At 40.4% G+C, this 26,815-nt stretch overlaps 1 protein-coding gene across 2 annotated transcripts; it reads right to left on the bottom strand.

The window, feature by feature from the left end:
• Window positions 1-597: 597 nt before the first annotated feature.
• On the bottom strand, window positions 598-23,523 carry plekhg4b (pleckstrin homology domain containing, family G (with RhoGef domain) member 4B). Of its 2 annotated transcripts, XM_028012810.1 has the most exons (24): window positions 23,261-23,329; window positions 19,125-19,322; window positions 17,014-18,259; window positions 13,957-14,160; window positions 12,401-12,524; window positions 11,890-11,983; window positions 11,302-11,388; window positions 10,973-11,089; window positions 10,572-10,670; window positions 10,037-10,179; window positions 9,824-9,962; window positions 9,602-9,724; window positions 9,122-9,274; window positions 7,963-8,834; window positions 7,622-7,871; window positions 6,774-6,863; window positions 6,430-6,654; window positions 6,105-6,275; window positions 5,846-6,023; window positions 4,904-5,020; window positions 4,175-4,456; window positions 3,587-3,822; window positions 2,221-2,283; window positions 598-942 (listed from the first exon to the last, which is right to left on the bottom strand). In XM_028012810.1, exons 1-23 carry the CDS (start codon window positions 23,327-23,329, stop codon window positions 2,239-2,241), a joined length of 5,262 nt encoding a protein of 1,753 aa, XP_027868611.1. In that variant the 3' UTR covers window positions 598-942; window positions 2,221-2,238. The 2 variants fall into 2 exon arrangements, with proteins under 2 accessions (XP_027868611.1, XP_027868612.1); XM_028012811.1 differs by lacking the exon at window positions 2,221-2,283 and having other exon boundaries at window positions 23,261-23,523.
• Window positions 23,524-26,815: the final 3,292 nt, after the last annotated feature.

Raw genomic sequence — 26,815 nt, 5'->3', positions numbered from 1 at the left:
ATTGAAGTGATGGGGCTGTGCGTGTTGGGCCTGGAGGTTTTCCTCTCTGCAATCCTCTGCTTCTGGTTCTTCAAAGAGAAAAAGGCAAAATGATTAAACTGCTCGTATTGTTTAAACTAATCGTGGTACAGTGACGCTATTTGTGCACAGAGAACTGTGGAACTGCACGCTTTTAGAGGAGACAGTGACACCTTTTATGCTTACATGTGTGGCTTTGACTCTGTTGCCTGTGCTAGAGCAAAAGCCCCTGCAGCGCAGCCCGGGCTGTGGTCTGCGTCTGATGCTTTGACATGGACTGCAAAATCGCAAGAGCTGCGGTAACCAAACGTCAGTTTCCCTCATATGAGAGCATAAACCACATTTTAACTCTGTATCTCTTTGAGTAACGGTGATATCGGGTCTCCTTTTGCATTGTGTCTGTACGCAGAGGGCTCTGTGCGGTTTTGAGTTCACACTCCAGTAGTGGAAATATTTGTGTCACTTGTTCTGAGGTATATTCGCACATTCACACTTCTATCTTTATTAGCCAAAAAATAAAAATAAAAATAAAAAGCTTCAGCGGCAATCTTTAATGTGTTGGAGGAATAAAAGCAGAAACAGCTTTAAACTTTTTATTAATCTGTACAAATGTGTAACTCAGAAGTCACGGGAATACAACGCAGCACTGTCTGAAAGTGTCTACTACTTTATTTGCAAAATACATCTACAATATAAACACATAACTATCTCATTGAATCAAATGTACAGACCTCTGACGTACCATGACACAGACAGAAACATAACAGCATGTGTTAGTCTAAGTGAGTTACAGTATTGTCATAAAATGCTATTTTTCTGTTTCAGTTTAATCCAAGTCTTAGTGCTCCAAAAATCAAGACGTTCTTATTTTCATCTTCTTTTTCTCTTGTGTGAAATTTGCTGTACGACTTGAAAAGTTCACAACTGCAAAAAAAAGACAGAAAAGAAACATAAATAGCTTCAATGACTATACATCAAAAATACACACATCGCAGCAGTAAAACTTCTACTTAAGTGAACATGCAACGCTGGACATGCTAAACAAGGACAAAGCAGCGTTTTTGGAAGGGAAATATTTCGTCAAACAGTCCTTTACAAGGTAATGTGATGTGTGAGTGTCACTAAAATATTGAGGTTGTGCATAAAAAGTATTAGTTACATAATATTATTATTAATAAAAGTAATAATCATAAAGCTTTCTCCTCTAGAGATAAGTACTAGTTTCTGTGTTACCTTGCAACAATAAACAGCTTTAGACAATTCTGGAATAATAATAATAATATATAATAATAGATTTTTATTTTGCTTGAAATTAATTTAAATGGAAAATGTAAGGCACTTGTAAGGCGTTTTATCTTGTCTCAAAGCGCTTTTCACTACACTCAGGAATTCTCAAATGTTCACGCAAACTGCTACCTTTTGAACCTCCTTCAGTTCGATAATCTCTTTATTTCTGCTCTTTACTTTTGATTTAAATACTATTTTAAAAAGATCTAGTTGCTTGCATTCACATTTGAATTTTGCTTTAGTTTATAAGTGTATAAAAATAAGAATGTCAAGGAGTGCATGGTATATTTTTAATTGGTAAGGAGATCAAGGATGAAAATAAAATTAAAAAAAAAAACAAACAAAAAAACTAACACAATACAAATATATGCCTAAACAGTAAGAAGAAATTTTGAATTAGTACAACAAAATAAAAATCAATATAATGATATTTGTGTATTTAAATCAGGGCAAAGACAGAGAAGTTAGCTATTTTTTAAAAATACATATATTGTTCTTAATGCCCTACTAGAATTCATTTTTATTCCTACAGCAGTCGGCTGAACAGGTTGAATGGTTTTATTCAAAAACAATACATTCATATGCACTGCAAGGCCATAAAACACAGATGCACGACAGCATGCGTGTGTCCAAACATGCAGAACATGAGCGTCTTTCGTGGGTTGTGTTTTCCCCCTGATGTTGGGTCCACAGATAAAAACAGAAGAATGAGGCAGCAGAAAGCCAGACGCTTACAGGAACACACAGCCAGACAGAGGAAGAGTCTGCTGAATCCATCTGTACACACCATCATGCAACACGAACATCGACACAAAAAAAACAAAAACACTTTTACTTAGATTAGTACTCAGTTCAGGAGTTAATGTGGATGGAAATAGAACAAAAATGTCCACTGCTGTGACTGAGGTTACTTACAGGGCTAACCCTCACCAGTCAGACTACTGTGGAGAGGCCGACCGCGACATGAGTGGCTGCTCTCTGGTAAAAGCAGAACAGCAATGAAAATAGAAGTGGTGTGAGAATCTAAAGCCTCAACAAGAATCTAAAGCCCCAATATAAACCTCCAGGCGAGAAATTCATTTACAGTAGAGCTAGTTATTTTAATAACAACGCAAAACAGTAAGTATAAACTTGTCAAATGATTAAAAATAAAAAAAAATAATAATAATTATTATTATTATATTATTATTATAATAATAATCTATTATTATAATATAATAATTATTATATTGTAATAATAATTATTATTGTAATTATTATTAGTATTAGTAATATAAACAACAATAAATTTCAACTGCATCCAATTCTCACTTTTAAAGTCCTTTATAGTTTGCTACAATCAGTCCTTGAAAAAAAGGAACAATTCAAAAACATCAATAAAAGCCTTAATTTAAAATCCCTGAATATGATAATGGTTTGTAGCCTTGGTTACGGGGTAAAAAGAAGGCTCTGACTCTGAGTCATATTCCGGCTGTTATCAGTGGCTGCATCCAAACAATGTCATCTTTAGTTTTGTTAAATGTTAAAATACTGAAAGCTCTCCTCTGTTTTTTCTTCTGACTTTTTTTGTAGCTCTTAAAAGCAAAACATCTACCAGAAAACACAAATGGCCAAAAATTGATGACATGACTTGCAGTGTCATTTAACTGTCTGCTCTTCTGCAAACTCTGGATCTTCATTTGAAAGAATCATAAAATGAACCTTGAATGACCAGAATGCTACAAAAAATTGCAAAAATAAAGAACATGAATGTGTGACAAAAATTCCCATGTATTCACAAACTTGGATAATTTATCCTCATCTGACTGTAAAGAAGATTTCTGAAAAATGCTGGATCAACACTTTCATCAAACTGTATTACACTTCAGCCACTTCAGCAGATCTCCAGAGCAGATTGCGACTGATCAGGCTCCACATTGTGGCTTTATTTTGGCCAAAAATGAGAAAATAAGGTTACATAAGCTTTTCATTATCTTTCAGTAACAATTTTTGTTCAAAATCTAAAGGAGAAGTAAAATTGGACACATTTTAAATATCAGATATTCCTAAAACTCAATAAGCAAATTTTTCCTCTAAGCCTCATGTAGGTTTTCCAGCTCTAGACAAATTTTATTTAGTAGCACCAGGGGCAAAAATGTTTCTTTGGACTGGAGCAAGTCAGAAGACATGATTCCAAGAGCACCGCTAGAAAAGAAATCCCCGGAGAAATGTGCTCATCTGCAGCACAGAGTGTGACTTCAGATAAAAAGACCTAAAAAACAACAATCAGACGGACACTTACTGCTGTGATGAACTTGGTGCCCTGCGGCAGGAGGTCTTCATCTTTATGGAACATCGGCATGGAGGTGATGGAGGGAGGAGGCGTGGAGGAGCAGAGGAAATCAGGCGACTCGTTGTTGTTGTTGTTAAACGTCTCCATGATGACGCTGGGAGGTCCAGGGATGGTGAGGGTGCTCAGCCCTGTTACGCTGTCACTGGAGTTGCACTGGGAGGAGGACGTCTCTGAGCTCTCAGTAACTGGCACAGAAACACACAGAGAAGGTTATTCAAGAAAGAAAGTATAAAATATTTGAAGGCAAAAGTTTTCATGTTTCACATGGACAGCGATGGAGCTAAAGCTTCGGCATGTGTTTGCGTTTGGCAGCTCCTAGTGGTAGCACCAAAAAAGACACTTTGGAGAACAAAAATCTGAAAAACATTATCGTACTTTTATCCTGTCAATTTTTCAGCAAATGCTTTGAGAGTTAAAAAAAAAGAGAGAAGAAAAAGTACATCGGAAATAATAATAAAAAAATATGAGCACTGTAATACCTTCTAAACTCTAACTTTAAACTATTTATCTAAACGTTCAAATCAAGTTGCCACTGACTCATGGAGGGCCTGCTGCTCACGACGTCCTGCTCCAGCTCGTCCTCCTCTATGCAGTCATACGGCCACTGGGCGAAGGACGCCACGCTGCCCATCGGGTACAGGTATGGGTGAGGGTGAGACGGCGAGGAGTACAGATGGAGGTTGAGGGAGCCCAGCAGGGAGGAGGACGACTGGCTGCTGGAGGAGGAGGTGCTGCTGTTGGAGATGGTGGAGTGGGGCCTCTTAAACGCAGCGCAGTGCTCGAACGACGACACCGCGATGGACGCCCGCGTCCGACACTCTGTGGGTAGAAAAGAGAACAGAGACGATGCCTGAATTGAAAAGGCAAAAGTAATTTCCAGTGTTGAGAAAGGAAACTAATTTTCTGACATGAATTAGGTAATGTTTTTAAAAATAATTTGGATTTGGCTTTAGTAAAAAAAAAAAAAAGTTTAAACTTTATGATTTTTGATGCAGCTGTTCTGTAGCTTGCCAGAGAGTAACTGGGTGTTAAAAACATTAATTCTCAAATGTTTGATTTGTTTTACATTTTTACACATTTCCTTTACACATTTCTTTTGACTGGTTAAAAATTACGTTATCTGAATAAGACGGATAGTGTGGATAAAATGTTGACCACTCACACCTTATCTACAGAACCTGTCCTTGGAAAAATCTAAACGGTACCTTTAAGGCTTCAAATGAAAAAGTAAGATGAGTAAAATCAGATTAGAAGAGCACAGCTCACCTGTCCCCTTCATGATGAAGTCAATGGCTCTATCACTGATGGCTGCATCACTGGGCTTTATGTCCATGAAAGGTTTATTACCAATCCCCATGGAAACCATCTCCTGCATACGCAGCTCTACAGTGAATAAAACAAAAACAAAAAACAAAAATTTTATATTATTTTCACCTGAAAAGAATCAGGTCACCATCACAGGAATTCTAAATTATTTCTTGAGACATCTGTATGAAAGTTAAAATATACTCCAAGAATATAAATGATCTTAGCACAAGAAATACAAATTGGAAAAGATGAAATGAATCCATGTTGGATGGAAGAATAACTTGGATGCAGTTAAAAATGAAGTATAGAAATATAATACGATGATATGTTTTGAATTATCATCCTGCTGAACAACCAAATGAAAACCCATTTTCCTTTTTTTCTGGCAGAGGTCACAAGAGGTCATGCAATCCATAAGTATACATAAGAAATATATAAGTTAAAAGTTACTTAAGTTTATACTTTTTGCTCCCTTTCAAGCATTTATTTTAGTTGTTAAGTGAATTATTCATATTTATTATTGTCTGAATGAAATAAAAAAGAAAACAGTAATGGAACTCTAAGGTCCACAGCATGACACATCCTCTGCCTTACATAACAGTGACATGAGATGCATTGTTTCACTCTGAGCCTTTTTGGAGGGTTTGTTGCAGAAGGAATTTGACATTATTGCACATGAAGAGTTCAGTAAAACATGTTTACAGCTTGTGATGCTAGGACAGAAAAAGCTTTTTTCACATCATTGTCATTGGTGGGAACAAATCCACTGTCTTCTCCTAACATTATCTAGTCATGGTGAACAACTTAGCAATATTTTTTACTTTTTTTTAGCAAATCGGTATAAAAATAGTCACAGATTTTGTGCTGTATGGACACTTTTTATTTGACTTTTTAACCCACCTCTGTTTCTGAGGGCCTGCCTCCACAGGATCTTCCCAATAATAGCCGTCCACACTGCCTTGACCTCAGCCGAGCTGGCCTGGAGTATAAACGTGTCCTGGGACTTCCTCCGACGGAACCAGATCTCAAAGCGAAGGCCGCTGTCACCAACATTTTCCGTCATACCTATTTCTGCTGTCTGCAAAGGAAAACACAGAAAAGTTTAACTCAAGTCAGTAAACAATGACAGAAATACATTTGAAAAACCCGGAAATCTTACTTTGAAGGACTGCTTGTAGATGTAAATGTCGTATCCTCCCTCTATTTTCTTGGTCTTGCTGAAGAGGATGAGGTCCTCAAACAAGAAGACGTGGCGAAGGTATTTCCTGCGTCCACACCAAACGATGAACTCATCCTGGCAGCGGAGCTGACCCTGCTCTTTCAGGTTCACCTGGAGAGGAAACATGGCCGCTCACATGCGTCACAGAGAACAATGCAGTTCCTCATAGGATGAAAACAAGATGACTTCCATTTCAGAAAATAGCTCTGATGACCCCTCAGTCACCTTAGTTATAGAGATGTGATCGAATTCCCCAGGTACTCACATCGCAGCCACGGATTGCATCCATCGCCAGCAGGTCGTTCCCGTGGCGAAGCTGAAACCTCACCATCTCCTCAGCAGTGCGAAGGTCACTCAGCTCCTGCTCCTGAGAGTAGCTGCACTCCTTTATCAGGTCTTTGAGCAGCAGTGCGTATTTGCTCATCCTCTGAATGGGCTTCAGCAGGTAGGACGCCAAATCCATCTTGTCTCCCAGCTCCAGCTGCTTATTCTAGACAAACAGATAGAGGAAGGCAGTTCAAACTTTTTTATCAACAGGTTTCTGGTGATGTGACCTGTTGCTCAACTCTGGGGCCGCGAGGAATGTGACCAGAGCAGTTTTAAACGCACCTTAAAGAACTCATGGCCATGGCTGCTGAGCAGAGCGTCTGACTGCGGCTTATTCTTGCTGTACAGAGCGTACATTCCAAACTGATCCTCCTGCACCCAACGTGAATCAGTTACCACAACGTCTACATCACAGAGCATGCTGTCATTTCAGCTGACAAACACATTAAAAGACCAGGACCTCAGACCTCAGAGTATACTGGGAGGCACATGAATTATAGAAAAATTAGAAACTATTTCTAATTACATACTTAAATTCAGTGATGCCTTAAGCAGAATTTTAAAAGTAGAAATAAAAACACAGAACCTCTAAATTTTAATTATTAATTAAAGCTATAAACGTAAAAGAATTGTAGAAAGAAAAGATAATGGAAAACATAAAGCCTGACAAATGTTGGAAAAATGTAAAACTGAGATAAGGATAAACAACTAGGCAGAAAAAAACATGCAAATAAATGTGGGAAATAAAATAATAATAAATTATAAAAAATGAAATAAGGATCACAATTAATAGAAAAACAAAGAACATGACATACTGATTCAATTAATTGAAAAATAAAAACCAAGCACATAAACTGAAATAATAATAAAAATGTAATTTAATTTCTATATTTCAACCTCTTTAAATTATATATGATAAATTGCTATAAAACTTTCTTATTCATATGTGATATAATTTATTTATTTTGCTTATACACCAGTAGTATAGTATGCTGGTGTATTTTTGACAGATTTCAGCTTTCAGTTGCTGATACATCTATTTCCTAAGATTTTCATCTATGTTAAGAGAGCTTTGACTTGATTTACATCTCATTCTCACTCAGGGCACTTTTACAGAGACCTCCACTTACATGTCGCAGGAAACAGCTGCTGATGCTCAGCGGAGAGTGAGCGCTGGCCTCCAGCTCCTTCAGGAAGTACTGGCTGTGGAAGTCCCACAGTTTTTCCAAGTTCCCAAAAATGATGCTGCGCTTCCCTCGCAGGTCCTGCGGCAAGTCAAGACGCTCCATCTCGGGGAAATAGTGCTCAATGATGTAGCTGAGAGAGCGAACGTACTCCCTCTCTGTGGAAATCATTTCATCCATGATGTGCTGAACTTTACTGGGAAACACAAACATGTGAATGATAAGCACATAATGCAACTTACTGTTAATGTGAAGTTATTGGCAGAATAACTGGGTTAAACCGTCACCTGCTCTGTTTCTTGCCATCTCCTTCACTGCGTCTGTTGTGTGTCCTTGAAGGTGTGGACAGGCTGCGGCTGCGTCCCAGAACGGGACTGGTCACATCAGGCCTCAGCAGCTTCTTCTCTGCTGACACATTATTGGCAACCTCCAAGCCCTTGATGTAGACCCCCGTGTAGCCGTGAACGTGGCTGATGTCTGAGTGGCCGCCGTCCCTCGGGGTCAGCTCGTAGCTCATGGTCTTCTTCATGATCTTCTTCATCGGGTGCTTTCGAAGCCGAGTGGCCTTGGAGTACACTGGCTCAGAGTGGCAGGAGAGGGTGGAGTCGATGGTGCAGTCGCTGTCCGTGTCATCGAGAGTGCATGAGCTCTGCCCCAGCTTGTCTTCTCTGTCCACGGGGAACGTGAAGTGCGATGGAGATGAGATGGAGCCGGAGGGGCTCCTCGAAAAAGGTTCAGCAGAGAGACTCTTGCTGTCCTCAAATGTAAGTGAGGTAATAGCTCCAGGTAAGTGCAGACATCCATTAGCTCTGGGAAGTTCTAGGGGCACCACACAGCTTTCTGCAGCCAGTAAGGAATCCCCGGTGCCGACAGCACTAGGGTTCTGGTCTGACAACGAGGCTCGAGCCAACGTCGCTTCCAGCTGCCGTTTGGTCTGCTGGCATTTGTGCCACATGGAGTTCCACTGCTGCAGCTGCTGGGGGCACTCCAGCAAGAGCACCATGTTGTTGAGAGTACTGAAGTTGTCCATGGAGAATTTAGATGCTTCCGTGCAGTAATCCTGCAGGATTTTCACCACAGACGGTGAAAATGTCTGATCGGGGCCGTCCAAACTCAGCTGGTGGAAATAATCCTGACAGTGCTCTATCCACTGCTGCGCCTAAACATGTGAGGGAAAGCATTTCACTTGTAGAACAAAAGCATAAGCTGAAAGCTGCATTTTGGGTTTATTCAAATTACTAATGGCTGATATTGATTTGATAATTTGAAACATGTAACTGTGACAAAAATGAGGAAAAAACAAGAAAAAATTCTGTATACTTTTCATAGCAATGCATAGTGAATTAAATATGAATATATTTTCTTAAAATTGTATGTCTAGAAAAAAAAACAACTAACACATCACTTGACTTTAGGCAGAATTTAAAAATGATTTCTGAAACTCACCGAGTCATAGAACTCGTACAGGTTTGTTAGGACTTCTAACTTAGCCTTCCTCTCCTGTACTCTGCTTAAGATGGACCCCAGACGTTGTTTAAAGTTGCAAGCAGCCGATTCTGGAGGGGAGCTGGGATTCTGTTTTAGGAGCCTCGTCTGGAACTGTCAGGAAAAGAGAATGCATGAGAATGACGTGTCTCAGAACAGCCTGTAAGAGATAGTTTGGATTTTTCAGGTGGGCTTTCAATGAAAAGACATGAGTAGTCAGTATACTACATGCAGCAGGCAACAGAATTGGAGAATTGGTAAAAAATTTGCACGGACGTGTTAAGCTAAAGGCTTCTCTGAATGGGAGGAAAACTGGAATAGGTTTTAGCCTTTAAGCGTTTATTTTCCTTATACTGTAGAAAAGATACTGACTCCTCATGTCTACCACAACATGATTCAACAGAACCATGCAGAGGTTGTTTTTTTGTAGTTTTTATTTACCGCTGACTCCTCCAGAAACTGCTCCAAACTCTCCTTCATCTCTTTTATTTTGTCCGTAGACAAAGTTACAGCTTCCAGAGGTAGAAGATGCTTCTCTCCCTCTACGCTAAACCAGCGCTTTATCTAGAAAGAAAAACACAATGATCATCCAAGTAGTTTTGTTATCAACAGCAAACATTATATAAGGATCTGGTGGAAAGGGATGTCTGAATCTGAACTCACCTGTTGTGTCTGCTCCTCAAACTTGTGAAGCTCCAGCAGATCCTCCAACTCTTTCTGCGACTTGTTGGACAGGATTACCAGTTTATGAACCTCTTCATCTACTTGGTTGTAGAGTGCATTCAACATCTCAATTGCATCTCTGAAAAGCAAAATCACTACAGTTGGTAATTTACATTTTCACGTCACGGGTCCCAAGTTGTCGTCTAATTGTACCTGTAGTTTTCATTCTCACACGCCTCCTCCTTCCTGATGCGAGCGAGAACAGTTCCTCCTTCCAGACGCAGTCTGTTCAGATGGGTGTCGTCTAGTACACTCTTCATGAGATGCCTCTGCTGTTCCAACACCTCAGACACCTCCTGAGTGGCAAATTAACGAATTTCACAAAGTATCGGTCAGAACGTTTTCACATTTACTGATACAAACACAAACTTCTCTACATTTTGTTGGGATTTTACCAGATAGACTTACACTAAGTCGTTCATAATAGTGAAGTAATAGGGGAGTAACATGGTTGTCAGTTATTTCCTAATAAAAATCTGACAAGTGTGGTGTGCATTTTTTATTTAGCTTACGAATCAATACTTTGTAAAACCACCATTTTAGGTGCAAAAAGCGGGAATACTTTTGCATGGCACTGTGTAAATAATAAAGTCAGGGTTAAGAAAAACATCCCAATTTGTCCCCTTAGGGAATTCCCAGATGTCTCTCACACACAAAGCTTTTTATTGTATTTAAGTGAGTGCTTTACCTGAGAGGTCTTGAGGTCTCCAGAAACACTCAGAGTCCTGATGGACTCCTGGAGGAAGCTGATGGCTGCACTGCAGCTGCTGGCAAAGGGCTCAATTTTCTGCAGGGAACAGAAAAGAAAACAAACCGAGACAGCCATGGATTAACAGCATTACCACAGTCAAAACGAAACTATTGCCACACGTGAAACCAATCATGCTTCAACAAGCTCGCAGGCTTTTCCCTATAATTGTTTGCAACATTACAATGATCTTCCTTTGTATTTTTATTTGCAATAAAAAACTAAATAATGCTAACAACCAAAAAGAAAACTTTTTTTAAAGCTTCTCGAGCCTTGTAAAACTGGGTTAACAGATGTATTTATGATTCTGGCAACAGAAAAGGTGCCTGCGTCAGACGCACTTGTCTGAAGCTGATCCAGTGGTTGTGGTCGTAATGATAGGTGCCCTCCAGGTCCCGTGTCAGCTGGGTTTGGTCGATGTGCTTCAGCAGTGCCTTCAGGGATGAAAGCGTCTCAATCTGTGCCAAGGAGGAAAGAAAAAACTAAACGTCTGAGTCAAGACCATGCTGCTAGTCTCGCCTCGGAGGAAAAGCAGATTTAAATGCCTGCAGGTCAATTCCTGCACGTAGCTAATCTCAGTCATCAGATCATGTAGTGAAAAGATGAATGAGAAACAACCGGATATCTTTCAGACGTATAAATAAGTAAAACTATTAGACGTCACTTTTACCTGTACGCCAAAATCCCTGTCCAGTTTGGCTGATCCATCTTTGTCCACCAAGAACAGGATTGAATAAAGTGCATTTGGTACTAAAGCCTGAGAAAATCAAGGAAAAACTCCAATTGAAAACAATGCATTATGTTCCCATATAAGTGTCTCACAATGAGAGAAAAAAAAGACAATCTTACATCACATAGAGAAAAGCTTAACCATAGCATGATGATATGTATCGTTTGGCTTTAGCAGCCAACCAGCTCCCAGCTGGTGGTTAAAAACAGACAAGTAAAGACAGGCCTCGGTGCGGGAGCCCTGAGGTCAGGCATTTTTTAAAATATGCCTTGGAAGTGCAGGCACTATACTCTTTAAGGTGTGCCTCCTCAAAAAAAAGCAAACAAAAAAAAACACAAAACATAAACACAAACCACACGGTGTCGGAGTCCGAGAGGCAGAACAATTGCAAACGTGTAAGGAATGAGACATATCATAGCTCTGGTGCGGAGACATAACATTACAGACTTTTTTAGCAAGGCGGAGAGAAAAAAAAAAAGCCGTTGGGTGTGTTGGAGGGTAATTACATACTTTCCACAGCGGGCTCACCTGAAATTCAAACAGAGATGACAACAGAGTTGGGACAGGCTGCTGTTTTCTGCTGTCTATTATAACAGCCAGACCTTGATCACGCCTTTCTTTCCTACAACCAGAGAGTTACGGTTAGTGTGCTGCCTTGAGCCAGCACATGATTGCATGCAGTTACACAGAAATTAATACTCTCTATTCTAAGGGAGCAAACCCCCTTTATATGTGATTATCTTGTGCTGGGTTTAGAGACATTTTATGTTTGCTTGACTAACATCAAAGACATGCACAATGTTCTCTGTGTGGAGGAATGCTGAATGTAGGTATTATAGACATCTCCAGTAGCAGACATGTTTGGGTAAAAGTGCATACTCCTTTCATGAAATAAATTTTCAAATATGCTGCTTTAAAGAACCAGTTTGTACAGATTGTGAAATGACAAGTGCAAAGATCACTTATGTTCATCATTTGTAGTTACTATTCCAATTTGGTTGTGTTTAATGGTGCATAATCCTGAACACGTGACACATACCTCAGAGTTGAGTGGTAGTAGCCCAGTAAACACGTTACATCGCTGACTCTGCATGTGTCAAGCGCCCACACCTCGGCTCTGGTGCACACCTGAAGCACCGGTCTCCCTCCACGGTCTCGGTTTCCTGGAACAGAGAAAATGCATCGCAGCGCATTTTGTTGGGATTTCATGTGATTACAGTGTAATGAAAATGATTTTTCAAAAATAACTGTGACACATATTTGCATCCAATCTCCTTTATTCTGATGCTACAAATTCAATTGCATTTAACTAGTCCATAGAGTTCCCCTATATGTCATTTAACCTAAAAAAGCTGTTCTGTGAAGATCTTAATGGTCTGTTAGAAAAACATTAGTGAACAAATAGCACCATGAAGGGAAAGGGACACACAAGACAAGTCAGCAAAAAGCAGGGTTAGGTAATCAAATGATGTTAAATTTGATCAGTTAAAGAGAACACCCTACATCCCATGGATTACATCCTCCCTATGGTGAAACATGTTGGTGGTGGCATCATGCTGTGGGAAGGATTTCCTCATATGGGACTTAGAGCCTAATCTGAATTGACAGGAAGACAGATAGATGGAGCTCAATACAGGAATGTTATTAAACCTATTAGAAGTTGTGAAATCCAGCTTGCAGTGGTAATTGCAGTGAAATGTATGTGCTAGGGGTTGAACACAAGGGCAAGCCACCATGTAAAGATTTTTATTTGTAAAAAATGTAAATTAACATTTCTCATCTTGCTTGTAATTATGCAATATTTTTAATTTACTGCAAGAAATCACAATAAAATCCCTTGAAGTCTTAAAGCAGCATAATATTTCCAGTGGAACATGTGTCTTCCTCTTGTTTTCTCATCTTCAGCACATAGGAGCACAGATAGCAACATGAAAGTTTTTTTTTTCATTGAAAAGGTAATTCATTACATTTGAATGCGGCCAGCAGTTTCAGATTAAGTTGGATTTTAAAAAGGATGTGCTGTGAGGTTGACTGGTCCAGAGTCCAGTACATCCAAGACAAGGCTTCGACTATCAAAATCCGGTCTTGCGTTCAAAAACCTGAACAATATTGATTTTGTGTGTAACAATAGCACATTCAGATCGTTATGCCCTGTAAGTCCGGTTTCCCAAAAGTTATTTGGGAATAACTTTATTGGTGCGAAGTAACAAAAATAGTTGGAGCAAATAGTGTATTTTCACTTGCTAGTAGTCACAAAGTGCCAAAAAGCATGATTTTAAATGGATTCCTTTTTATTGTCTGTTGCATGTTGATGCTTCACTGATTTAAATGATTTTAAATACAGGCCTTAATCCTTAATGGCTAATTGGTTAAATAATGTATTGAATTAAAAATGCTCAGGTATTGGACCACATAAAAACAAAAAAAATCTAAAGGAAATTTTTAAAAGGTCTTCAGAAAGAACAAAAAAGAAGAAATGAAAAAAATAAAAGAAGCCTAACTAATGCAGTCAAATTAATTTAAAGAAATACAAGTCGGCATTTGAACAGCACGGTACATGTGAGACGAGCTCACTGGATACTCAGAGTTTCCTACCTGCTAAGATCACAGCCCTTGAGGTGAGCAGCTCTTGATTGATTTCTGACATCAATTTGGGAAAGGCCGGATTATAGTCACAGGAAGATTTCTGAGCAGAACCTGGATTTAGGGTAATCCCATTTTCATCTTTGGGACTGTGTGATTCTTCAACATTTGTTTTGTGCCGTCTGATGTCACTGCTAACGCTGTCGGTACGTTGACCTGTAAAGAAAAGTACAAACTGTAAGCACAGCTCTGATAGGTTCCTTAGAGAGGTTTACCAGTGTTCAACTATAGAACTAAATTAGAGGCTTCCCTTTTTACTATCCCTTGTACCATGGAAGAAGTGGTTATTTGTGGAGAATTAGATGTTATCTATCAGTGCGTTCACCCTGAGTCATCAATGAGACCAGATGTGTGGTTTTTCTGAGTCACAGGTGAGTCTGGTGTTGTTAGACTTTCATATTTTTACCTCCGCCTGTTCAACCCAGTCAACCCGGAGGCTCTGTTTACAGGAATGATGGTCTAACATTCCCAAGTGATTCCACACATCACAGCCTTAATTCATTTCCAGAGGGAGCAAACAGACTGCAAACACACTCCTGGGTACTTTACTAAAGGATACTAACATCAAAACACAAGAATTGTTGTTGAGAAATAAGTTAATCAGTAATAAAACAAATACTGTACATCAAATTTCTACACGGATTTATTATAATTAAACATTTCTGTTGTTTTAACACAAGTGACTCAAGTTCTCCGATGTTGGTGTGTAAATTTTATTTAATTAGCCAAACTAAGTGAATCTACTGAATAATTGCATGTTTAATGTTTTTGTGATTTTTCATACATTTTATTAACCTTGTTCTCAACCCATCAGGCATCACACAGTCTCTGAAAACCCCTTTTTCTTTTCTTTTGGTGTCAGACTACTACTTTGTGATTGGCTGAAAATTTAACCTTCGGAGAGGTTGTAAGTAGGAAGTTCAGAGGGAACTCAGAAGTGCTGCACAGCAAGAGAAAACTCTGGTCACTGTGGATTTTTGAGTGTGCAATATGAAAAAAAAGTTGCTCAATTTTGAAACAGTAACTTTTTAAAAACCTGGGTGTGTCTTGATACCAGTAACTAGTGTAAACCTTGGTGTAAACCAAACTTGAAAATTCAAGTAATTGTTTACACATATGTCATCAAACCATTACTAATAAAGTGCTGCACCCACTCTGTGGGTAGCTCTGCTTGTCTTTGTCAGTGATTTAAAAGATGACTGTTAACTGTTGTCTTTTTAACCAGACTGAGGCCTCTAGTGTTGTCCTGTTGTGCTGCGTGACAGTAAACCCTCCATGATCAGCCTCTATTGTCTTTAAACAGTTTGTGCATTTCCTGTGCGACTGTGTCACCAGGCTTGTGTTTGCAGCACATTTCCTAAAATATTTTGTTTCGAGAGGAAGTGACCGACGTAAAGGAAAGCCGCCCTTGTATCATCTTGTGTTTTTAGGCAAAAGGTGATCCTAAATCTGCATAGCTTGTTGCAGTCGAGATAAAAACTGAGTTCAAGAATTGCAAATATTTCCTGTCATTATGAGAGATTCAGCATCTGGCTGGGTTTTTCTTTTCAAAACAAGAAGTAGTCAATACAGGTAATGTTTCTCAACATCACCATGGTTTGAAAGCATTTTCTTTCCCTGGATCCCCAGTGACTGTTTGACTCACAAAGGAAACTTTTGTAAAAGAGGGAACCTATCTGGGATCAGTTCATCCCCCGGCAACCCGAATAGCATTGCAGCTTCATCTCATTGTGGGATGCAGGGGTCCCTACGGTCAGTTTACAGGGTTTACAGGATCTTTTGTAGGCTTTGAATTACCACTGTGAGAAAACTGGCTCTGCAAACGCTGAAATACGATCTCGGCAAGAGTGATGTGCTTTTACTACAGTGTTTTAGATGATCGACAGTTATTCTTTCATCAGGAAATGTCTCTCTCAGCAATATTCCTGGTCGCATCCAGATATTTAGCAGAACACACACAGTTTTCAGTGCACGCTCACAATTCACGGAAGACCCAGCATAATTTAAAAACAGCACGATTTCCGAGGTGGGACCCTCACATCTCTGTTTTCCTGTGCCACCCATTGCAGACCAACAGAAAACAAAACAGACTAATGGCGGGAAAGAAAACACAGGCTTGAGCTCAAACGTTTTTTTTTCCAGGGTAGGGCCATACATGCCTCCCTGAATGAGCCAAAGAACACATAGCGTGGGGTTTAAAAAAGGCAATCACTCATTAATGAGACATTAAAGCCTAAGATACATAAGCTGCCTCTACTCCGACTAGAGAACCAGCCATTGGATGAACTGTTGCGACTGGTCCTGCTGCAGGGCATTACTGCACACCCTGCTATTAGTTTGAGGTTTGTCAAGCGCAGAGGGCATTACTTGATGAGTGATAAGTCATCATAATCCAAATAACGTTAGAGAAAGCAAAACTTGTCAAGCAGTCATGAGAATTTGAAAAAGAGAAACTAAATCCCTTCATTTAGGTCACAAATGCATTATTTCTTAGTTGAAAACGATTACACAGATTTGAGGAATAGTTACGTGAGGCATTGTCATTTTAGGACAATTTTCTTGTCAGGGATTAATGCACATTTCAGAACAGAAATATTTACTGTAAAAGCAAGGCGTATGTGATGATAGCTAGAAGTACAATAAAAATGACAATGAAGGAACATATCACCCACCATAATTACTGTTATGTAATAAACTTGTGGTAAACTTAATTTGTTAGATAACTGTACATGAAAATTTACCTCATAATTTTTCTAAGGTTTCCTGAAAAACACATTTAGCATTCAGTTACTTGCTTTAACAGAAGGTTCAGCAGCTGTTGTGTTTTACAGCTAAAAACAACTAAACGGGTAAAGAAGTAGAGCAGCCTTAATACATTTTGTGTCGCTAGGTCATGTTTTATATAGTATCTTATTTACACCAGATTGGGGCACATTATAAGTGCGACATTCAATGTGTATTATTGGGATTTTATGTCATGAGGTTAATAATTGCTGCACCAGGACATACCCGAGTCCTCTTTGCTGCTCCTCTTCTCATTTCCATTAAACACAGCCTCCACATCCAGTTTCCCAAAGCGGAGCGTGTAACCGTTCATCAATTTTTTGGGAGACACGCTCGTTGAGCCTCCAGAGGAGGATCGCTCTCGGTGGCCTTTTACCTGGCCTGCCTTGTTAGTCCTCTCCAGCGACTTGGAGCGCCTGTCTGACCGCCTCTCGGCGCTCCGTAGCCCCTTCTGCAGGTAGAACAGGGGTGTGTTGGGCCTGGAGTCGTCGCTACTGAGCCAACTCCGACTGCCAAACTTCCAGGTTAAATGTTCTCTGGGAGAGGCGCGGGTGTCGGGGCTGCTACCCGGTGTAACGGCTCGCTCTCTCGAGCCAGTGCCATGTTCAGGGCTTTCTTCCAGAATGGATTCAGAGCTGGACCCCAGGGTCATTGGATTCTGCAGGGCCTCCATGTAGGATTCCCTGAAACGTCTCCTGCTGCTTCCATTTGATCCAACAGAGTCTCTTGGGCGGCGACGAAGGTCTGGAGTACTGAGATCCGTATCAAAAGAGAACCTATTCGACCCTGATTCTCTTTTTCTTCCACCAGCATCCTCATCTCCTGTTTCTTTACCAAACTCCTCTACATGTCCCTCTATTGTAATGATTGGTGCTACTGTTTTGTCCCTACAAACACGTTGGTTTTCACCACTTGAGTCCTTGTGGTTTGTCTTTGGGGAGGTGGGCTCAGAGAAGATGGAGTCAGCTCCCAGAGAGACCAGGGACTCTCTGGAGCTGCGGTGGCTGTCCAGCGTCCCGGTGGAGCCGCTGGTGCTGCAGGTGCTCAGGTGACCCCTGAAGCTGCCTCTGCTGCTGCAGCGAGCTTGCATGATGGCGTCCGCCGTGCTGCTGACAAACAGCGGGTTGACCACGTTCTTCCACGGTGTCTTGTACACGGCCGTACCACTGGTGAGCAGGCAGTTCTGTAGAGGGTGCAGGTTTCGATCTCGTGTCACATTCTGCAGCAACTCAGCCGTGAAGATGCTGCCATACATGCTCTCTGGAATAGGGATCTCTGCGATGGCCTGCCCGCTGGCAGACAGGCATTTTATCACCAGCTTCGCAGCTTTGCGCCCCAAAGGAACGATCTGGAAGTAGAAGTCTCCTTGCTTTAGTCGAACCTTATGCAGCGGTGCAAGTTGCAGGACGACTTTCTCGTGAATGCAGAGAGGCCATCCTTCGTGATAAAACAGCAGACCTCTGAACTTTACCTAAAAGAACGAAGAGACATCAATTAATTTTAGATTTACCAAAACGTATTATTATCGTTCATGTTTTATGTCTCCCAGCACTTGGTCTCACTTCAACTTACATGTGCAAAGCAGCTCAAACACATGTTTAACTGTAATGGCGAGACAAGCTTTTACAGTATGTTCTGGATGACTCACTCACAGGGATCATTCAACTTAAGACAAAAAAATCCTGTCTGATCAGGCCTGGTTTCGCAGCAACCACAACACAAATCTCTGCTGTGACAGCATTAACAGAAAAAAAACAGACCTAAAGATTCAACGCTCAAGGGTTGGTTTCTTTCACTTCTTATGAAAACCGAGGGAAAGACTGAGGAGGTGATCTCCCCCTGAAAGCTCTCATATTGCTTGCAGTACAAAGACTCTCATGCACAGCGATCTGTTCTCAGGGGCCAGGCTTATGTGAGGCTATTGCTCTGTGGCTATCGTCACAGTGTAATCAGCAGAGAGTTGAATACAGAGGAATAAAGTTTCAGTGCTTTGGTCTTAAGAGTCCTAACTCGAGAGAAAAAGAAATATTGAGTTTCACTTTGTACCCCTTTTCCTTTGTTTCCCTGAAAAAAAAATCTATTTCTTTTTGAAGTCATTAATCAACTCTTTCTCAGAGCTACTTTCACTATTCAATAAAACCTTTTAGCCTCAACTGTATTGTTGAATGCCCTTTCTCTCAAGTTTCATATTCCCTACAAAAGTTAGGAAGAAACCTGGTTTCATCAAACCTGCAGTAAATATTCTAACTACATTGTGCCCCAAAATGGAGGCTAAAATAAATCCCAGCAGGCACTCCCAGATTCCTCAATTTGACCGTGTCCAGTGAAGCACTCACGCAGCTCTCCTTTTGGACGATCTGCAGGATCCTCTTGGCAGGAAGCAAGAAGTCGATGAGGCAGCGGAGGCCGTCTCCACGGTACTGCCTCTCCACCACGCTGAAGAGCTGCCACAGCACGGTAGAGGCGGTGGCACTGAAGGGACGGTAGAGTGCAGACAAGGTGCTCTGGATGCAGTTATCCAAGGACTCTGCGTCCTGAGGGAAAACGGGAAGCACAAATCAGAAAAATATGATTTTCCAAGGCATGTACTGAGGTGAACAATGCTGTTTGCACAGATTTTTGTCATGCAAAAAATTTGATCATCATCTAAACGTGTTCCATCTGACATACGAAATATTTGGACAACTACAATCAATGGTTCTGATTAACCCGAAATAAAGTTCAGCTGTTCCTGTTGGGTTTATTTTTAACATTTCCACATTTGCGTACTTTATCTTTTACCTTTTTTTCCAGCGATATTACAATGGACCAAAATGATATAACTGCACAAATGTATCAATCAGAAGAAAGGTACTGCAGGAATGTACTGCATGTGAAACAATCTGCTGTATTCTCAAGGCTAAGCAGTACAATTGCAAGACAGAAGCATTTTACTCCAAATACAGCATTTTATTTGGCTAAAATCAACCAAACCCTGGTGGAGAAATGCTTTATAATCTAATGGCAACCAAACTAAACCAGGTTAAAACGCATGATTAAAACTGAGGCAACAATATACATCACAACACCATAGCTTGGAGGAAATTATAATTACTTTGAGAGAGACAAATAAAGGCTTTGGTATGGCATACCCTTACATTGCAGGTTAAAATAAAAAAAACAATGAAAACTCTCGAAAGACCATCAAAAAACCTGGGGAATTATCGTTTGCCTCCTTGGCAGCAAACATATTAGAAATTAAGTGTGAGTTAAAATTTTTGCACAGCATTTTATCTACACAGAGCAGATAAATTCAGCTAAGCATTCATCTGTAAGCACGTGAGTCCCTGTGCAGGATTAGCAGAAGAGTCAGGATGTTAGCGCATCCTAGCGACGGGAAACACCTGGTCAAAGTGACATCACCTCCATCACACACAAACAACCAAACTGGAAAGTCCAGACTGGTCAGATGTTTTAGGCAGGGTTGTAATTCTGTAATAACAACAAAGTCATCACACATTATTTGACTCGCACATGACCTCCCCAACCACCATCCGCCACCGACAGAGGGGAAAATGTCCAACGCTGTTGGCTACAACGTGTCTGACGGTGCGGACATCTGAGAATACTGAGGTCCTGCAATGAGGTTGACCTGCAGTGTAGGTTGCTTTTGCGGTTGAAGCTGTGCCCTTCCTCTGATTAGTCACAGCCAAGGCCAAACATCGCCCAGCTATCTGTCCTTCCTGAGTGGAACACAACAGTGGAATAAAGACATCTGTCTTCAACGATAAGCATCCAGATATACAGCCGAATGGCAGGGAAAGTTGAGGCACCATAACAGCCGTGTAGCGCGTTGAAGAATGCAGGGTTTATGGCTTGTTATGCTCCTTTCTTTAGAAGATCTATGCTACATTTACATGACAATATACATGCATAAAATGCCATGTGGAAATTAAGAGACACCCTTTAGAGTTTCAACCTGTAGGACAGCCTATGTTTCACCCTTTTACAGGAACTGTCCGGTTCATCTGAGCAGCTTTCCATCATGAATTAGTGTGAGTACAATTCAGCTCATTTGGATACAAGCTGCGACCCCGCAACAAGGCATTCATTGTGCACTCCTAGTCTCTAAGTGGCATGTGCTGTACAGTGTTGGTGCCCAGAAACAAAAACGCCCACTTCCATTAGCAGTCAGACATTGCTTTGGTTGAGACAAACATTTCTCTAGGCATTAGTCATTAGTCACTGTTGCGCCTAAGGGGAGAAGAATAAGGCGGTGTTTTATTAGAGGAGCGCTAACAATGGGAGGAAAGCCCTTGCTAGGACTGACTGGCGAGTTTGTGTTCAGGTTTCAAAGGCATAGCAAAAACTTGCCAGTGACACAAGCAGGGCTTTGAAGAGCAATTACCTAACAGAGCAGAGATTTGAGTTCAATTGCAGTTCAAAGACAGCTCATCTTGCAGGAGTGGCTCTCCATCTGACCCGGCGCAATGGCGTTGCAACAAAATGGCACAAAGATAATGCACAATTTGCATTATCTTATTCCTCTGGGATAATATAGTTCAGAGTTCATGAGAAATTTCAGGCTCTTTGGACACAAGCACCACCTGAGAATACTGTCTGCTCCAAAAAAAACACATCTGCATATATCAGCTGGAGGACTAAGCCAAACCACCAAAGCTGGACTTCCCATTCGCTCCGAGCCACAGAGGAATGCAGTTTTGTGTGTCTGGCTTCAGAGCTTTAGCCAGGATGGAAGCAAAGTGGGAAGTCCCACCCTTTTTGATGCCAGGTCTTTGTAAAACGGCTGGTTATGTTGATGGAAGGGCCGAGGTGGTAATTGTCGGGTTTGAGTTCCAGGTGGGATGGTTTCGTCTGAGTGGTGGGTGAAAACAGCTGTTCGCAAGGTGAACACACAGAGTGAGGGATGAAACGGGAAAACTTGAAGGGGAAATTGAAACTGAGGTTTTATTTGGTTTAAATTAAATAAAGTTATTTTAGCGTACTTCATGACTTTAAAATGAATGAAGATTCAAAACCAGCACAAAAGAGTGCGTCAGTGAGGCTGCTAAAAGAGAGAGACACAGAGAGTCAGAGGGACAGAGGTGGTCACCGACGCATTTAGTGGGTCACGGACACAAAAGACGTTGCCTACCAGGACTCCAGTGGAGCATGAAGTCACCGGGGGAGTGAAACAGGAGAGCCCAGAAGCCCCCATACAGGCTGCTCACTAACCAACCTGCTAACATCCCTTGAAGGCAGCAGAGTGAATGAAAGGCGGCAGGTTGCTCAGACATGCCCCACTCTGCCAGGTGCCAGGATGCCAACAAAGGAGCGAGGTTAGACCCCCGCTTTGAGCAGCTGGATTCAGCTTCTAGATCTGCATCAGTGGAAATCTCATCTGATGAGGGACGGTCAGGAAAAGAGAGGCAGTAGGGAAAGGTTTGGCTAATCTTAAACAGATAAGTGAGTCTTACAAATGTATTAATATTCCTAAAAACATGGTGATGGTAGAATCATGCTGTGGGGGTGCATTGCACTGTTTTCATATTTCTATTTTTAGGAAATATTCAACACCATTTATTATCTTCCTTCCATCTCAGAGTGAACAGTTTAGTAAGACAACATGAGGAAAAGTGAAAAGTGGTTTGAGTAGTCATCAGACTGATGTAAATTGATTGAGGTACTTTTCCCAAAAAGTTCCCACAGAATTTATCAGAAAGAGTTGACTTATATCTTCAGCATGGATCTAATGACTTTTTCCAACAGGATGTAAACAGCACTGACAGGATATTGTCCCCACGCTGAGCGCACAATCCCAGCAGACCCCTATTGATGTTATTAACATCCTGAAAACACACATTCTTAAAGTTTTCTTGGATGTCTTTGAAAAAATTGAATTCCTTCAAAGAGGTCTAATAATGAATGGAGGTCTCTTTAACGGCGCAGGGGCAGCAGAGACAAAGGGAGCTAACACACTCTGCTGGTACTTAGCAGGGTAAATATAGAAAGTGTGCACTCCAAAAACAATTGAGAGGCTGATAAAAGAGGAGCATCTCACAGAGAAAACAAATGTAGGACTGACTGACTTTGTATAGTTTCAAAAAGGTGAAATAAGGCTCATCTAAGCACTAAAACATGTTTAAAGCTACTATTCAACAGATATTAGATCAAATTAAAGGGATATTCATGTGTACTGGACAATAAAGTAACTCAAAATCAGACACACTGCTGCGCTTTTTTCTGCTTCACGTATTGCATGTACAAAAAGTCGAAAGGTATGTTTTGTCTACAGCCCTTGCAGTCATAATATTAGCTGCTTGTGCACTGCTATATCAAAAACATCTATCTGTGGAATGTCTACAATCATACGCATAGGTTGTCGTAATCAGACATTTCCCAAAAAAGTTTTGTTTTCAGTTGACAGAATGAAAATGAAACAATATACCCAAAAGAGAATTATTGTGATATAAAAGACTTTTGAAGCTCATACCTTAATACTCAGGTAGTTATCACAGCTGCGGGACTTTGCCCTGGGGTGCATTTTGCCCTGTGACAGCATTTTGGCACCAGAAGAAGATCCAAAACATCAATAAATAATGTGGTCAACTCCGAGTTGCTGATCTGATCCTCCACTTTCATGATATCAACTGGTCCAGGTCCAGCTCCATTTTTTCCACCCCCCCTGCCTGCCACTTTCTGTCTCTCCTTCAGCGTGCTGTGCAGTCGGCGACTGGAGCAGACTAACTAAACTCCAGAGCGTGAGAGAGGCAGAGAGCTGGCTTCCCCGTCACTCACCCTCCCTTCCTCTCCCAAAACAACTTCCCCCGCCCTGCTACTGCTGCCGCTCCTGCTCTACTACTGAAGCCTCCTCCAGCTAGACAAATGCAGCAACTTGCAGCTCATCATTCATAAAATACTCACACACAGCCTGCTGCTTCCAAGCCCCAACATTCAAACAATGAGTGTGCATCAGACTCTGACCAACTCTTCTCCAAACTCCCCCACACATAAAACCCTCGGCACCCCCTGCCTCCATCTAGCAGCTCCCCGCCAGCCCTCTTGCCTCAATGGTCTCCCTTTGTCACCACAATACAAATGGACCAGGGTTTCAGCTTATTCTGCTGCTTTTCAAACAGAAAAAGAAAGGAAGACATTAGCACAGGAGCAGCGGCTCAGGTCAGTGTGTATAATAGCATTCCTATTAAATATTGTCACGGTGGAATGTGCAGTTCTTTAGCTGGCTAGAAAATGAAGTTATAATTACAGCTTAGTTAACATTCCTTAATAATTACATCTGATCAACAACAAGAACAACAAAAAAAATTAAACAGGGACAGACTCAGAAACCTGGACGAGGGGAGAATGGATCTTCAGTGAGAATGCGAAGATCACATTAAGGCAGCCTGTTTAAACAGAGTCAGTAGTGAGGAAAGGTAATTAAGTTGGTTTATATTTAGAGAAATGGTTGGCAGCAGACAACAAAATGACCAGAGAGAAACAAGAAAACCCACGGTCACTGGCTGCAGTCACTCAACACTTGTGGGCCAAATCTCTGCACGACTATCCAATAAAATGGACTCTTTTTTTGTGTAGAGGAGATATTAAAGGCTGATTCACTAAACTATGAAAATATGTGTTCTGTGATATGATGTTAAATCTCCAAGCTTGTCTTGTTTTAGTCTCTACTCTATAATCGTCAATGTAAACAGAGGACACACATACCTCATGTAGTATATAGTCCTCCTCCCTCTAGCAGTATGCTATTTGGACAAAGACAAAACCTATAATTACTACTGAAACTTCTGAAACAAGAACTTTTTCTGTTTTAGTCTCTTCGCAGTCTTCATTCTCATTTGTTCTCGAGGAAAATGCAAAAACTAGAATTGATGAGCTTCTGAACTATAAGCGCAATAAGGAAATGAAAGGAGGTTTCAGATTTTTTGAAAAAGCTTTAAAAGAAACATTAAAACAATTAAAAATATATTTTTTTGATATAATACACTGCATTGGTGTTTCATAGCCTTCTTTAGTGATGAATCTTAAAGCAGAGTGGTTAATAGCATCTATGATTTAGTTATAAAAATAACACCACAGTAACTGTTGTTATTTCTTATTTTTGAGAAAAATGTAAAACTGAGTCTATTTCTCAACACAAAAGCTAATTCATGTATCAGTTTAAACAAAGTATTGCTGTACTTTTCATCAACCCAAATGCTTTGTATTGTATTGTCAATTCCAGTGTTATCAGTGTGAATGAAAGAGACGTATGTCTTTTAGGCGTATTTCAGGAAATTAAATAAAACTTTCAGATTTTGAATGGAAGATTTAATGGATTTCTCACAATAATACAGAAGTAAACATGAAAATTAAAGTTGTGTAAAGAAAATGTAACATTAGTCGTATAATTGTGAACTGAACTGGTCCTAGAACAGAATCTAAAGGAACAAAGAAGAAAAGAAGAATGAACATTTCAGGTCTTTGACATTGGATGTTTTTGAAGCACCTCTGGCTGTATTTTTTTAAAACCTAATCTAACTGTATCAGAAACCTTTTTGATACAGTCACTCAATCAAAAGTTTTGATTGACTGCCTCCATACAACTACTATGTACAAAAAATAGTTAAATATTAATAGAAGGAGCCTAACTCCAAAAAATGAAGCAAGTCGGGTGAATAACATATGATATACTGAATGCTACACTTGAATTTTATCAAAAAGTATAAACAAACAAGTCAAAATAAATGAAAAGACCCACTTAGAAGTTCTGCCTCAATAAAAACATGGACACAGAGAACTAGCAGATGCTAATTTGAACTGATAAGCTTTCATTGACCTCAGACTTTTCACTGTTACAGAACAGTTACTTTCTGCTGAATAAGGGTAGCTAAAAAATATCCTGACCAAAACTAGAAGAAGCAAGGAAAACGCAAAACGAGGAATGGCGTATATGGACAAATATACAATCATATGCTGTTAACTAATCATAGAACATGATCCAAAAGGATTACTCATGCAACAGTGACGAAATTCTACTCAAGTTTGCCTTTGAAAAGATCTGTCTTCGTCAGAGGATCCAGAATAACTTCCTTCTGTCTGCGTTTACCCACTTCATACAGTGTGTCTTTTTTAGGAATGTGTCCTCTGTGGTCACAGGAGACAACATCAGTGTGTTTTTTCTCTTGGTGACTGAGGTCAGCAGAGAGCCATGTAAAACTGGGATTAACAAACTGCATCCTAAAGGCTGAACTGGTGAGCTCATCTATGTTAATGTAAAAGTCAAAAATAAATGTAATGATTTCAGTCTTCATCTATGATAGAAATATAAGACTCATTCCGGCTGATGTCTCTGCCCGACTAACAGTCAAACCTTTCCGGTTGTTTTTCCACTGGCAATCGCAGGTTTAAAATAGCCCTATTTACGCAAGCTTCTGGTAAACATTATTTATGTGATGTGAAAAATCAGATAGAGCAGTCCCCTGGGGAGGCACGATATCAGATAAAAGACAAATTAGTCAGATGACACAGGAGCTGCAGCTTCATCGTTTTTCATCTTCATGTCTCACAGATAACAAAAAAGTAGGACTTAAAGGAGGTGGAGGATGCAAGATGTGCAGTGCAATCCACAATTATTGGCACTTATGTTAAAAAGAAATAAAAAGTCTTGAAATAAATTGTAGTTTTGAAAGCTCTGTGACCCCCAAAATGTTTTGTAGCTGTAGCTTTACCTCCCGTACCTTCATACTGATGGTGCATTTGAAGACAAACTCAGGTCCTTGTCCAACCTAGACTGTCTCAGTTCAAGTTGCCCTGACTGTAGGTATAGGAAAGTTTATGTAAGTATCCATGCATTTGTTGCCATTTCCTGGCTGAATGACAAATACCGGCATTACTTATTATGCATAATACATCTCGTCTTTCCCAGTTTGAAAAGAGTCACAAACTGGGCCTCTGTGGTGACAGAACACATTTATACCTCTGTCCAGTATTTCTACTTAAACGTTTAAAGTTATTTACATTTTATGAGATGTTTAGGGGTTATACTACT

This window comes from Xiphophorus couchianus, chromosome 3, assembly GCF_001444195.1.
Source record: "Xiphophorus couchianus chromosome 3, X_couchianus-1.0, whole genome shotgun sequence".
Lineage (NCBI taxonomy): Eukaryota > Metazoa > Chordata > Actinopteri > Cyprinodontiformes > Poeciliidae > Xiphophorus > Xiphophorus couchianus.
This window is presented reverse-complemented; position numbering and strand designations above follow the sequence as displayed.